At 38.2% G+C, this 15,521-nt stretch overlaps 1 protein-coding gene across 5 annotated transcripts in view; it reads right to left on the reverse strand.

Annotated features, from left to right (window-relative positions):
• PTPN4 (protein tyrosine phosphatase non-receptor type 4) overlaps positions 1-15,521 on the reverse strand; it is a 251,441-nt gene that overhangs the window by 211,076 nt on the left and 24,844 nt on the right. For 3 of the 5 annotated variants that reach the window (XM_036254434.1, XM_036254430.1, XM_036254435.1), the window contains one exon: positions 574-728. In XM_036254434.1, the coding sequence (XP_036110327.1) occupies positions 574-711 (138 nt within the window). In that variant the 5' untranslated portion in view covers positions 712-728. Of the gene's footprint in view, positions 1-573; positions 729-2,944; positions 3,086-4,860; positions 4,913-15,521 lie in introns of all 5 variants that reach the window. The other 2 variants (XM_036254433.1, XM_036254432.1) reach the window with 2 other exon arrangements.

Raw genomic sequence — 15,521 nt, forward strand, 5'->3', positions numbered from 1 at the left:
CACTCTATCTGAAGATAAACAGAAAAATATTCTTGGGTGAGAAATGGAAAAAAAAAAATTATTTAGGAGAACAAATTCCTTGTAAGCACCTTCAAGCACATTTATAAAAATAACCCACATACTACAAATTTGCTCCACTAATTAATCAATAATGGACTGCTGATTTGTTAACATTAAAAAAATTTTTTTTCTTTATTGATTTGAGAGAGAGGAAGGGAGAGGGAGAGAGAGCGAAATATCGATGAGAGAGAACATCAATTGGCTGCTTCCTGCATGCCCCTTACTGGGGATCTGACCCACAACCGGGACATGTGCCCTGAACGGGAATGGAACAGGCAACCTCTTGGTGCATGGGTTGATGCTGGACTACTAAGCCACACTGGCCAGGCTGATTTGTCAATACTTTAAAGGACTCATATTTGATAGTTACAAATCCGTACTACAAAGACTTTTCTTCACTGAATATGGGTTTCTAGTTGTACTATAATTAACCAATTTTAATTTTAAAATGTAACCTAATTCAGATTTATAACCAGAGATTATTTTTCAAAGAGAGAGACATAAAATACTTACATTAACTTTGAAAGCTTGTACAGTGTTATCCAGAAGAAGAATGTTGCAATCCACCTCTGTATGCTGTCTATCTCGGGCCAACTCTGATGCTCGCACATTGTAGGTTCTGCCAGCAGGCAATCGGAAACGTGAGGTCATTACTGTCCACACAAGGTCTAAGTTGGAAAAAAACTCACTAAATAAAATAGTTCAAGGTACAAAGTAGTTTAAAATGCAAATTTACTATGTATTTTTCAACTAACACTTAGGTTAAAAAAAGCAATTATAAAATCTGAACCAGCCAGATAACAATCATAGGTAAAAAAAAAAAAAAGACCATAAATATAGTTTATTATCTAAACTAAAATTACAAACTACCTGGAAGAAGAGCTTTATTTTTAACTGTTCCAATGAGAAAATAAACAAAATGTTCAGGGAGTCATATTCCAATTCAAAATATATAAATTTAGTAGTCAAAAGAGGGAAGGAGAATATGCTACCTCACGAAGTTGAATATTATTCATTGATGCAAGTATTAAAGAACACTGTAAAGTGGCAACAGGAGAGAAGCTTATTTCACTCTGAAGGGCTCCTCCCTTTATTAAGTTTAAGATTTGGGGTAAACAGGAGAGTTTGTTTTTAAACACAACAACACCCTTCATTGTAATTATCCTCAAATTCAAACTAATTCTAATAGGATTATCTTGTTCTAAAGAATACAAAAACTTAAGGATATAGATCTTTGCTTCTCTATTTGTAACCTAAGAGGAAAAAAGTATATTGCCTATAGAAGAAAAGATACCACACTGATATAAGCAGCATTTGATGCTAAAGACAATGAATATGTAACTTCGAAGTTTGAAAGTAAACCCTCGATTTCGCAGACCTTGATTTAACAAGCTTCGTATTTAGTGGACAAAATTTCCGATCCATATGTCATGTGAAAATTAACCCCCTATTAATTTTTAAATGCTTTTAACCAAGATTTGCATATAATCAAATTCACAGGTTATTATTTTGTTATTAATTCACTGTTATTTTGAACAGATTTTAGCAAAGAGGCCATATGTTGGAAAAAACACTGTAGTAATTTCACCAACATAAATATTACATATCTACGACTGCAGTCTACAAAGTTAAATCCAAGAGTCACCGCTCATAAACAACATCCGGGGAATGACCGCATTGCCCATGGTAATTGGTTCTGTTGTAGCATGGCATGACTTTCTGCAGCAGTTTTAAGGCATGCCAGCTGGCCAATGTTCCGATGTGTGCTAATCCATTCCCCAGCCATGTGCATTTATTTACTTGTGGTGACTGGTGAATGCAGGCATTTACTAGACCTAGTCAGTATAAATTTAAAATTACTATAATACATATAGAAAACTTTGTGAAATTAAACTTTTCACACATAATTTTTATTACACAAATGTGTGCACATAAATAAAAACAGGAGAAACTAATTTGTCAACTTTTTAACTCATGAATTTGAAAAACCTACTTTATTATATAATGGACTTTTGGCTTTAACGGACATTCTCTCACCTGAATTAGTTCATTATATCGAGGCTTTACCGTATTTGAAACACAGAAGTATATACCCCCAAAATTAGAATTCATGTTGTGGACCCTCAGACCAGGACCAGGGACAAACTGCAACCGAGGTATGCGCCCTTAGCGGGAACCGAACCCGGGTCTCTCAGGACCGCAGGCCGACGCTCTAACCGCTGAGCCAAACCGGCCAGGGCTTTTTAAGAATTTTTTTTTTTTTTTTTTAATCCTCACCCGAGAACTTTTCGTTCAGATAGAGTGGGAGGGGGAGAAAGAGAGAGAGAGAAACATCGATGTGAAAGGGACACATCAAGTGGCTGCCACCTGTATGACCCAACCAGGGCCAGGGACAAACTGCAACTGAGGTACGCGTCTCCAGTGGGAACCGAACCCGGGTCTCTCTGGATGGCAGGCCAATGCTCAAACCGCTGAGCCAAACCGGCCAGGGCATGTTGTGGGCCCTCAGAAAGAAACCACCTACTAAGAAAGGCTCCTGGTGGCTAACTGGGCTCAAATTAACAAATAACAAAACAAAACAACAGACTTCCTGCACTGTGCTCCTGCCATCTGAGCCAGCCCTTATAAAGCAGTTCCTGGAATCCTATTTAACTAATAGGACTGAGATTTTCCCCATCCAATCAAAGCTGCACAGCTCCAACCAAAGAGTGGCTTTTTTCTCACCAATCAGGCCAATGTCTTTTGGATCAATCAAACAAGGATTTGGAGTCCTCATGAAAGACTAATCAGGGATCAGGGACAGGAGCTTCTGTCTATATAAGTCAGCTACCCTATGCTTCTGGGAGTGAGTGCACTTTTCCCTTCCACCGAAGACTGTACTTACCCAGCTGAGCTGAAACACCGAAGATGTCTCACCAGAGCAGAGTGTAGGAGACCAGCACAGGCCAGAGCAGACTGGCACAGAATGGAGCAGAGCATACCAGACCAGTGCAGAGCATACCAGGGAGGAGCAGAGCAGAGATGTCTAGCCAGAGAAAAGACTGGCTGCAGGGCAAGCTAGTCCGAGGGCTGCCTCAGACCCATGCCGTTTTCAGTCATGCTGTATCACAATTGAACTGTTCCACAGCCATGCTGTTTTCACAGCAATGCTATATAAAAATTGAGCTGTTTTGCACTAGATAGTGTTCTTCTTCACCACACCCAAATTGGGAATTACTGTTGGCACTGAAAGGCACCAATGACCATTGGTTGACAACGTAAAAGAATAAAGCTGAAGACATTTTCAAACATTCAAGGATTCAAAGTTTAAAATCCATTAAAATTTCACTCTTAAAGACAATTAGATAAAGGAAACAAACTAGAAACAAACACAAGAATACAGAACTTTAAAATATGAAAAAGCAGTAAGTAGCAAGACATTGGAAAGAGTAGGCAAAAAGAAAAAAACAAAAAAACAGCAGTTAAAATCAGTGGAATTGAAAACTGCAGTTGATATTAGAGACTCTTCATATCAACAGGATTAAAACTAAAAGCAGCCCTGGCCAGTTTGGCTCGGCGGTAGAGCGTCGGCTTGCGGACCAACGAGTCATGGGCTCAATTCTGGCCAAGGACATGTACCTTGATTGCAGTTCGTCGTGAGAGGTAACCAGTAAATGTGTTTCTCTCACATGGATGTTTCTCTCCCTCCCACTCTATCTGAAGGTAAATAGAAAAATATCCTCGGGTGAGGATTAAAAACAAACAAACAAAAACACATACAAAAAATACCCGCCCTAGCGGGTTTGGCTCAGTGGTTAGAGCATCAGTCTGTGGACCAGAGTCCTGGGTTCGGTTCCCGCTAATGGCACATACCTTGGTTGCAGTTTGTCCCTGGCCCTGGTTGGGGTTATGTGGGTGGCAGGCAACCAGTCGGTGTGTCTCTCTCTCTTCCTCTCTATCTGTAAAAAAAAAAAAAAAATTGCCCTGGCCGGTTTGGCTCAGCGGTAGAGCATTGGCCTGCAGACCAAGGAGTCGCAGGTTTGATTCAGGTCAAGGGCACATACCTCAGTTGAGATTCGTCCCTGGCCCTAGTTGGGGTTGTACGGGAGGTAGCCACTCAATGTGTCCCTTTCACGTCGATGTTTCTCTCTCCTTCCCACTCTATCTGAACAAAAATGAAAAAATGTCCTCGGGTGAGGATTTTAAAAAACACTCAAAAACTAAAAGTAAAAGTCAATGTTATACAAATATAAAAACTGTACAGAGGAAAACAGCTTTAGCATGTTGATAGAGTAGGGCTAGCCAAGTAAGATTCATAAATTAAAAGACAGTGATTAGCAGTTTCTGCTTCCATATGTAAGAAGCTTAGAAGTCCCCCTTCTATCCTAACAAGTAAAAAGCAGAACAGACTGAAAAATTAGCAACTCTTCTTGGATCTATAAAAGAAAGAAGACACAGGACACTGCCCCCAAGACTGGAAACAGGCATAGATGAAGAGTCACAGCTTACCAGAGTAGAGACACACAAGCAGAAGCTGCCACAGGAGCCAGTGCATGAGTACTAGGAAAGCATGAATTGTAACTGACAAATTGTTGGAGGCTAAATGTGGACAACTCTGAAAGTTTAAAAACTCTAGGGGGACCCAGTTATTGGAGGGCTCCTATAATATGGTGAGATTTATCTCCAGGAGCTCAACCAGATTCCCATAGTAAATATCAGCACATTGGGTGGGGTGGAGTGACCATTATGAAATTACATCAGAACACTCTGTTCTTAACAAGGCCTACCCTCAAAAGAAATTAGTTACAAAACCTAACTGACCTGTGGCAAGGAAAATACCCAACTTCAGCCCACTCTAGCCATGCTGTCCCACCTAAGTGGAGAGAAAAAAAATATGAAAAACACTTACGAAGTTCACAGTCCAGAGGCATAGGTTCACTAAAATACTGATAGCTAACCATAGGACTAAAGAATGCTTCCCCTACCCCACACTTGACTACTACATTACTAAGGCCCTATTTATAGCAGTTCCTTTTAGCAAAATATCATGTCTGCCTATCAAGAAAAATTTACAAAGCATACCAAAAGGCAAAAACAAAAACAAAACAAAAAACACTGTGAAGAAACAGAGCAAGCATCAGAACTAGACATAGAAGTAATGTTGGAGTTATCAGACAGGGAATTTAAAACAACTATCATTAATATGCTAAGGGCTCTAAGGATAAGGTACACAACATGTAAGAAGAGAGGGGCAATGTAAGTATAGAGATGAAAACCCCAAGAATAAACCAAAAAGAAATGTTACAGGTAAAAGAACAATAGATATGAAGAATACCTTTGACAGGCTTATTAGTACATGACACACAGCAAAGGAAAGAATCTGAGCTAGAAAATGTATCAACAGAATCCTAAAAAAAATGAAAAGCAAAGAGAACAAGGACTTAAAAAACAAACAAACAAAATCAGAACAGAATATCCAAGGACTGTAGGACAACTACAAAAGATATTAACATATCCGAAGAAGAGAAAAAAGAACAGAAATGAATAATTATTGAGAATTTCCCCCAATTATTTTTTGACAATTTCCCCAAATTAATGCTGAACATCAAACCACAGAACCAGGAATCTGAGAGAATACTAAGAAGGAAAAATGCAAAACAAAAACAAAAAACTCCACACCTATGCATATCATTTTTTAACTACAGAAAATCAGATTTAAAAAATACCCTGAAAGACGCAGAGAGAAAAACCTTATCTACAGAGAACAAATATAATTGTATCTGACTTCTTAACTATGCAAGCAAGAAGAGATAGAGTGAAATGTTTAAGTGTTGAGGAAAAAACCTACCAACCTAGGATTCTGTATCCTGAAAAATTACCTTTCAAAAGAGAAATAAAGATTTCCTCAGACAAAATGAGAAACGGAATTTGTTGCCAGTGGATTTGCCTTGCAAGATATTTTAACAGAAGTTCTGAGATCCCAAGATGGAGGCAGATTAAATGAAAGTTACACTGACCTTCTCCCAGGAACAAACTGGAATTATAACTAAAATATAAAAAAAATCATCATGAATAACAAACTAAAGGCTAGCTGGAGAAAACCCTTATAACCAAGGATGTAAAGAGGAGCCCACATGGAGACTGGAAGAAAATGAGGAAGCACAACTCCCACAGGCAGCAGCTGAAGTGTTGGAGGGCTCTCAGCTGAGGGGGGTTCCACAAGAGAAGTCTGTGATCAAAACCCCAAGCTGGGGCTCCCCAGCCTAGAGTAACAGAACTGGGAAAGGTGCCCACATAACATCTGGCTGTGAAAAGCACCGAAGGTTCTGTCTGGCAGGGAAAGACCGCTAGAAACAGGCACCCTCTTAAAGGGCAAATGCACTAAATTACGTTTGCAGCCACTCTCGTTGGGCTTAGAGTGGACCATAGCTGGATGAGGTGAGTCTGGGGTTGGTGGCTCTGGGGAGAGAGCTTAGAACACAGCTGCCAGGATCCCCCCCATACTGCAGAAGTGATCTTTCTCAGGCACAACTTTATCATCAATGCAGCTTTAGCCTGGGGGAAAGCAACAGCCCCACCCTTGAAAGCCCTCTTGACCCACCCTGTGGAGTTTACACCTTGCTAAAGACTACAACCTGAGGCTCATTAAGTGACTGAGACAAACAGTATGCAAGTAGAGGCCAAACTCAGGGTAGTACAGTACTGTACTTGGAATCTTTGCCTGACTTGCTCCTGGGCCCAGGACTAGTAAAAGCAGACCGTGGTGTGCAGCTTGGTGCTTTCCACATGCAACCAGCCCCAGGAGACGGAACCATAAACTGTGCATCACTGATAGCTCCAAACAGGATACTCAGAGGCACCAAACAGTGTCTGACATTGGTCTGCATGAGAGACCCTCCAAAGAGGCCCCAAACCAATAAACCCAGTGGCCAGCTTCAGACAACAATAGAGCAGGATCCAATAAGCTTCGCAGGCAGTATATCCAAAGGGAGATGTTGGCAAGCTGAAAACTCTGTTGAGGCAAATTCCACTTTGTGTGATAAGTAACTGCAGAAGAGCCTGCATGCTGTGTTGGGGGCTGAGCCTCACTCTCAGCCGGCCTGAGCGTCAATCCCATGCATAAATGGGCCAATAGCAATCAGGACTCCATTACAACAGGAGGGCGCAAACAATGCACACAACGAGCAATGTTAGAGCGCCCAGGTCTGTTTACCTAAATGTAAGTCATAAAACCATAAAAATCCCAGAAGAAACCATAGGTAGCAAAATCTCAGACACCTCATGTAGCAGAATTTTCACCGATACATTGTCTAGGGCAAGGGAAACAAACAAATGGGACTATATCAAAATAAAAAACGTCTGCACAGCAAAAGAAACCATCAACAAAATGAAAAGGGAGCCTAATGTAGGGGAGAACATATCTGTTAATGATACGTGTGATAAGGGGTTAATTTCCAACATATATAAAAAATTCATAAAACTTAACAAAAGAAAGACAAACAATCCAATTAGAAAATGGGCAAAGGACCTAAATAGACACTTCTTCAAAGAGAACATACAGATGGCCAAGAGACATATGAAAAAATGCTCAATGTCACTAATCATCAGACAGATGCAAGTTAAAACAATGTGGTATCACCTTACAATAGTGTGGTGAAGACCTGGGGGACAGGAGCAGGGTGAAGGGGGTCAATGGGGAAAAAAGGGGGGTCATGTGTAATACTTTCAACAACAACAAGATAAATTTTTTAAAAAGTTCTTTAGAAAGAAGGAAAATAATATAGGTCAAACTCACATCTAGACAAAGAACGGAAAAATATCAAAGAAGGAATAATTGAAGGTAAATTTAAAACTTTTATTTTTTTTATTCTTAATTGATCAAGCAGAAAACAGTACAATACCCTCCACTTGAGTATGGGAAAGACTTAGGAATTTGATGGGATTTTCCTTCCAGATTAGGTGAAAGCTGAAAGGGATTTTGCAAATATGATTCAAGTCCCAAATCAGCTAAATTAATCAAAAGAGAGATTACGATTACCCTCTGGTGCACCTGACAATCAGATAAAAGCTCTTAAAAGAAAGACTGAGACCTTCATGAAGTGAAAGAAATTATGCTGGATATAGAAGGTCTATTACAGGGCCATGTGGCAAGGATGTGCAGGGGCCCCTAAGAGCTGACAGCCAGCAAGGAACTGAAGACTTCAGCCCCATAGTTGATTGTATTTGTCAACAACAACATGATTTGGAAGAGAACCCCAAGCTCCCGTAGTCCGGTCATCATGTACATTGTACTTTGTGAGATCTAAAACCAAGCTGTATCCATACTCCTGACCCACGAATACTGGAAAAAAAAATAAATGTATTGTTTTTTGCTGCTAAATTGGTGGTAATTCATTACACAACAGAAAATTAATACATCTTTCACAATGGTACTACTCAACCAACAGCCATTTACAAGAGACAGAAAATATACAGAGAATGAAGCAACGTGCATGATGTGATCTCTTTGTGCAAATTCCACTCTTTCCTGTGATGGCTCTAACCATTCCCCTCTTTCCAACCCTGCTTCCCTACAACAGGGGTGAGTGGTCTAGAGAAAGTGACCAGAGACATAAGAAAATATAGTAGTAACAATAGAATCAACAATTTAGTCTTAGTAGGGGGAGCTACCAAAAAAAAAAAAAAATTGGTCTATGTTAACAAAGGTATTCCAATGTCAAAGCAAAGTACAGGAATGACAAGATCAAAAGATACCAATGTATTTTGCCAACAGTAGTCTTTCCCATTCACCAGCACACTTATTTTTGACATTTGCACTTATTCCTAAAGAATTCAAACCTAAAGCATAAGTGAACTGTCTAACCAGCTCTTGAGATTTCCCCCCAAACTAACATATTTTTAGTTATCAAGATACCGAACATATTCACCCTGCCTGTCACATTTACTTTCAATTCATAAAGCAATAATTCTGCTTTATTTCAAGAGAATTTTACCACTAGAAAATTCTAACTTTGTGGAAGAATATACTAAATCTTTCAGAAAGGGAAAGAAATCAAATGATGTTTCAGAAAGAAAAAAAAAAATCGAATAAATTTCTCCATCACCCTTTTTTTCATCTGAAAGGTGTTTCAGTACAATTGATGGTGGTGTGTGTGTGTGTGTGTGTGTGTGTGTAAATAACTGCTGTAAGTGGAAAAGAGTCCAATTCCTTTAAGGAAAGAACATGAATTGTGATCTACAAAAATGTTCGTACCTTTAAATATACTCAATGTACTAATAATATATAATTTTAAAAGTTCTAAAATCATGATAAATCTTTTTTGTCTACCTATATTAAAAATTTATACACATCTTGTTAAGTAAAAATAGCTGAACATAAGTTATAATATTCAAACTATAAAAATTATGGATAAAGATATAAAGTCAAATTGGTACAGAAAGGGTAGTCACCTCAACAGAACCATATGTAAAAATAACAGGAACTTCAATCCATACCTTGCATTATATGCAAAAATTAACTCAAAATGGATCATAGATCTATGTAGACCCTAAAACAATAAAACTTGTTAAAGAAAACAAGTTTTTCTTGAATAAGAAAAACAAGTCTTTCTTGAACAAGAAATCCTTGATGACTTTGGACTAGGCAAATATTCCTTGGAAAGACTGCCATAAGCACAATCCTTAAAAGAATAAAATGTTATGTTGGACCTGATCAAAATTAGAACATCTGCTTTTTAAAACACAATGTTAAAAGAATTAAAAGACTAGCCAGAGAGTGGGAGCATATGTGAACATAGGGCTGCAAATATTCTTTTGAATTAGTGTTTTGAGGTTCTTTGGAAATCTTCCCGGAAGTAGAACTGCTGGGTCATTAAGGCAGATCCATTTTTAATTTTCTGAGGTAATTCCATACTGTTTGCACAGTGACTACACCAATTTGCATCCTAACCAATAGGGAATAGGGTTCCCTTTTCTCCTCCTTACCAGTACTTGTTGTTTGTTGTTTTGTTGATGGTAGCCATTCTGTAAGGTATGAGGAGAGTCTCATAATTTTTTTAAATTTGCATTTCTCTGATGATTACTGACTTTGAGCATCCTTTCATATGTCTATTGGCCATCTGTGTGTCTCCTATGGAGAAGTGTCTATTCAGGTCCTTTGCCCAATTCTTAATTGGATTGTTTGTTTTATAAGTGTTCTGTTTCACAAGTTCATTGTAATTTTGAATATTAAACCCTTATCAAATGTACCGCTGGCAAGTATGTTCTCCCATTCAGTAGGTTGTTCATTTTCTTGATGGTTTCCTTTGCTGTCCAAAAACTTTTGAGTTTATTGTAATTCCATTGTTTCACTTTTTCTTTTGTTCCCCTTGCCTAAGGTAATATACGAGAAAAAATAATTACTAAGAAATGTCTGAGATTTTACTGCCTATGTTTTCTTCTAGGATTTTTATGGTTTCAATCATAACATTTGTCTTTAATCCATTTTGAGTTTATCTTGTGTATGATGTAAGAAGGTAGTCTAGTGTCATTTTATTGAACATGCCTGTCCCATTTACTAAAGAGACTGTCTTTAACTCCATTGTATTTTCTTTCCTCCTTTGTCAAATATTAAGTGACTATAAAGGTGTGGGTTTATTTCTGGACACTATTCTGTTCCATTAATCTATGTCAGTTTTAATGCTAGTACCATGCTGATTTGATTACTTGACGGCAAAGTAGTATAGTTTGATATTAGGTAGCATGATTCCTCCAACTTTGTTCTTCTCAAGATCACTGGGACTATTAGGGATCTTTGGTGGTTCCATACACATTTCTGGAATATTTGTTCTAGTTCTGTAAAATATGCCATTGGTAGCTTGATAGAGTTGAATCAATAGATTGTTTTGGGTATTGTGAACACTTTAATGATGTTAATTCTTCCTACCCACGAACAAAGTATATGCTTCTACTTATTTGTATCTTCTTCAATTTCTTTCTTCAGTGTCTTATAATTTCTAAATACAGGTCTTTTATATCCTTAAATTTATTCCTAAATATTTTATTATTTTTAAAGCAATTGTAAATGGGATTATTTTCTTAGATTCCCTTTCTCATAGTTCATTATTGATATATAGAAACGCAACTGATTTCTCAATACTTATTTTGTATCTTGTTACTTTCGTTAATTCTCTTATCAGTTCTAGTAGTGTTTTGGTGGAATCTTTAGGGTTCGCCATATACAGTATCAGGTCATCTGCAAATAATGACAATTTTACTCCTTTTCCAATTTGAATGCCTTTTATATTTTCTTCTAGTCTGATTGCTGTGGCTAGGTCTTTTCAAATACTGTATTCAATAACAGTGGTGAAAGCAGACATCCCTATGTTGGTCCTGATCTTAAAGGAAATGCTTTTAACTTTTGCCCATTGAGTATGATGTTGGCTGTGGATTTGTCATCTATGGTTTATTACGTTGTAGTACAGATCCTCTATTCTCATTTTCCTAAGAGGTTTTTCATAAATGGGTACTGGATTTTATCAAATTCTTTTTCTGCATCTACGGATATGATCATGTGGATTTTTATGTGGTGGTGTTAATCCTCACTGAGGATATTTTTCCGTTGATTTATTTTTAGATAGACAGGAAGAGAGAAAGAAACATTAATGTGAGAGAGACACATCGACTGGCTGCTTCCAGCACATCCTCCCAACCAGGACCAGAGATCGAACCTGCAACCCAGGTGCATGCCACTGACCGGGAATCAAACCTATGATCCTTCAGTCCACGAGCCGACGCTCTAACCACTAAACCAAACTGGCCAGGGCAATCATGTGGTTTTTATCCTTCATTTGGTTTGTGAGGTATATAACATGTTTATTGATTTGCACATATTGTACCAACTCTCCACCCAGGACTAAATCCCACTTGATTATGGTGTACCAACCTTTTTAATATATTGCTGAATCTAATATTTTGTTGAGGGTTTTAGTGTCTATGTTCATCTGGGATATTGGTCTATCATTTTTTTTTTTTCTTCGTAGTGTCTTTATCTGGTTTTGGAATTAGGATAACAGTGGCCTCCTGAAAAGAGCTTAGAATTCTTCCCTCTTGAATTATTTTTGGAATAGTTTGAGATGGATAATTGTTCATTATTTTTGAATGTTTGGTAAACTCCACTTGTGAAGAAATCTGGTCCAGGACTTATGTTTGTAGAGAGTTTTTTGCTTACTGCTTCAATTTCACTAGTTGTAATCTACCCAGATACTCTGATTCTTCCTCATTCAGTTTTACAAGATTGTATGCTTCTATGAATGTACCTATTTCTTCCAGATTAACCAATTTGTTGGCATACAGTTGTTCATAAGATTTTCTTATAATCAGTTGTATTTCTTTGGAGTTACTTGTTACTATAATTCTTTCATTTCTGATTTTATTTATTTGGGTCCTCTATTTTTCTTGATGAGTCTGGTTAAAGGTATGTCAAACTTGTTTATCTTTTCAAAGAACCAGCTCTTGGTTTCATAGATCCTTTGTAGTTTTTTGTTGTTGTTGTTTTGTTTTGTTTTAAAGACTCTATTTCTTTTATTTCGGCTCTGCTCTTTATCATTTTCTTCCTTCTATTCACTTTGGGCTTTGTTGTTCCTTTCCCAATTCCTTTAAATGTTAAGTTAGACTGTTTATTTGAGCTTTTTCTTTTTTTTTTTTTATCCTCACCCGAGGACATTTTTCTATTTTTTGTTCAGATAGAGCGGGAGGGAGAGAGAGGAAGAGAGAGAGAGAGAGAAACATCGATGTGAAGGGACACATCGAGTGGCTGCCACCCGCACGACCAACCAGGGCCGGGGACAAACTGCAACCGAGGTACGTGCCCTTAGCGGGAACCGAACCCGGGTCTCTTTGTACCGCAGGCCGACTCTCCAACCGCTGAGCCAAACCGGCCAGGGCTGAGCTTTTTCTTGTTTCTTGAGCTAGGCCTGTAATGTTATGAACTTCCTTCTTAAGACTGGCTTCCCTGTGTCCCACTGATTTTGGGTTGTGGTGTTCTCATTTACATTTTTTTCAAGGTATTTTTTAATTTCTTCCTTGATCTCACTGTTAACCCATTCATTGTTTGGTAACATGTAATTTAGTTTTTGTGTGTTTTTCAGTTCTTTTTTCTTGTGACTGATATCTAGCTTTGTAGCATTATGGTCAGAGAAGATGCCTGATATGATTTCAATCTTCTTAAATTTGAGACTTGTTTTGTGTCCTAACATGTGGCCTATCTTAGAAGATGTTCCATGAACATTTTGAAAAGAATGTATATTCTGCTGCTTTGGTGCAAAATGATCTGAAGATAACAATTAAATCCATGTGATCGAGTGTGTCATTTAAGGCCATTGTTTCCTTGTTGATTTTCTATTTGGGAGCTACATCCACTTATGTCAGTGAGATGTTAAAATTCCCTATTAAGACTGTTTCTGTCAGTCTCTTCCTTTATGTCCATCAAGATATGCTTTACATATTTAGGTGCTCTTATGTTGGGTGCATAAATGTTTGCAAAGGTTATATTCTCTTGTTGCACTGCCCCTCTGTCATTATGTAGTGTCTTTCTTTGTCTCTTACTATATCTTTGCTTTAAAGACTATTTTGTGCCCTGCCCATTTCGCTCAGCGGTTAGAGCATCAGTCCACATACCGGGGTGTTCCAGGTTTGATTTCTGTTAAGGGCATGTACCTTGGTTGCAGTTTGTCCCCGACCCCAGTTGGGGTTGTGCGGGTGGCAACCAGTCAATGTGTCTCTCTCACACTGATGTTTCTCTCTCTCTCTTCCTCCCTCTCTCCCTTCTGCTTTACCTGAAGATAAATGCAAAAAATGTTCTCGGATGAGGATAAAAAAAAGACTATTTTGTCATGTACATAAAGACTTTTTTCCTTCATTTCCATGTGCATGAAATATACTTTTCCATCCCTTTACTTTTAGTCTATATGTATCTTTTGCACTGAGGTGGGTCTCTTGTAGGCAGCATATACACGGGTCTTGCTTTTTTTATCCATTTAGTTACCCCATGTCTTTTGATTGGAGTATTTAAGCCATTTACAGTTAAAGTGATTATTGATAGGCATGTATTTATTGCCATTTTTTATTTTAACTATGTTCCTCTGTTTTGTTTCGTTTTTCTCCTCCTCCTCCCCCTCCTAGCAGGCCCTTTAACATTTCTTGCAATACTGGTTTGATGGTAACAAACTCCTTTAGCTTTTTCTTGTCTGGGAGCTCTTTATTTCTCTTTCAATTTTAAATTACTATAGTCTTGCTGGGTAAAGTAGTCTTGGTTGTAGGTCCTTGCTTTTCATCACTTTGAATATTTCATGCCAATCCCTTATAGCCTGAAATGTCTCTCTGTTGAGAAATCAGCTGACAGTCTTATGGCAGCTCCCTTGTAAGCAACTGTTTCTCTTCTGGCTTTTTAGATTCTGTCTTTAACCTTTGTCATTTAAATTATGATATGTCTTGGTGTGGGCCTCTTTGGATTCATCTTGTTTGGGACTCTGCACTTTCTGAACTTCTGTGTCTTTCTCCTTCACCAGGTTAGGAAAATTTTCAGTCTTTATCCTTTCAAATAGGTTCTCAACCCCTTGATCGCTCTATTCTCCTTCTAATACTCCTATGATGCAGATGCTGTTACACTTCATATTGATCCAAGGATCCCTTAAACTATCTTCATTCTTTTTCATTTTTTTTCTTTTTGTGGTCTGATGCGTTGTTTTTTTCTTCCTTGTTTTCCAAATCACTGATTTGATCCTCTGCTTCATCCAACCTACTGTTTATTCCTTCCAGTATATTCTTTTTCTTGTTTTTAATCCTCGCACAAGGATATGTGTTTTTATTGGTTTTAGAGAAGGAGAAACATCAATGTGAGAGAAGCACTGACTGGTTGTCTCCCGTACATATTCAGACCAGCTAACAAATCCTCAACCTATGTTTGTGTCCTGACAGGGAATCGAACTCACAACCTTTTGGTGTACCAGACAAGTTCTACCAAGTGAGCAACCTGTCAACGACCCATGTATTCGTGATGTCAGATATTGTATTCTTTATTTCTAACTGGTCCTTTTTGATGATTTCTGTATCCTTCCTTCATGTTGTTGTAGTTCCTACTAAATTCCTTGAGTATCTTTATAACATTAGTTTGAACTCTATATCTGATAAATTGCTTGCCGCCATTTCATTTAGCTTTTTCTGGAGTCCTCCTGTTCATTCATTTGGGTCTGTTTGTTTGTTTCCCATTTTGAATTGTTTCTCTGTATTAGATCTACTATGACTCCCAGTCTTCAATTGGGTGGCCTTATATAGTAGGTGTCCTGTGGGTGTGGGACCTAGTGGTGCAACCTCCTTGATCACCTGAGCTGGGTGCTCTAGGAATGTCCTTTGTGTACATTATGTGGGCCCTCCTGCTGTAATTGAGTCTTGATTGCTATTGGCCTGTTTATGCGTGGGATTGACCCTCAGGCTATGTAACTGTG

This window comes from Molossus molossus, unplaced genomic scaffold (assembly GCF_014108415.1).
Source record: "Molossus molossus isolate mMolMol1 unplaced genomic scaffold, mMolMol1.p scaffold_m16_p_11, whole genome shotgun sequence".
NCBI lineage: Eukaryota > Metazoa > Chordata > Mammalia > Chiroptera > Molossidae > Molossus > Molossus molossus.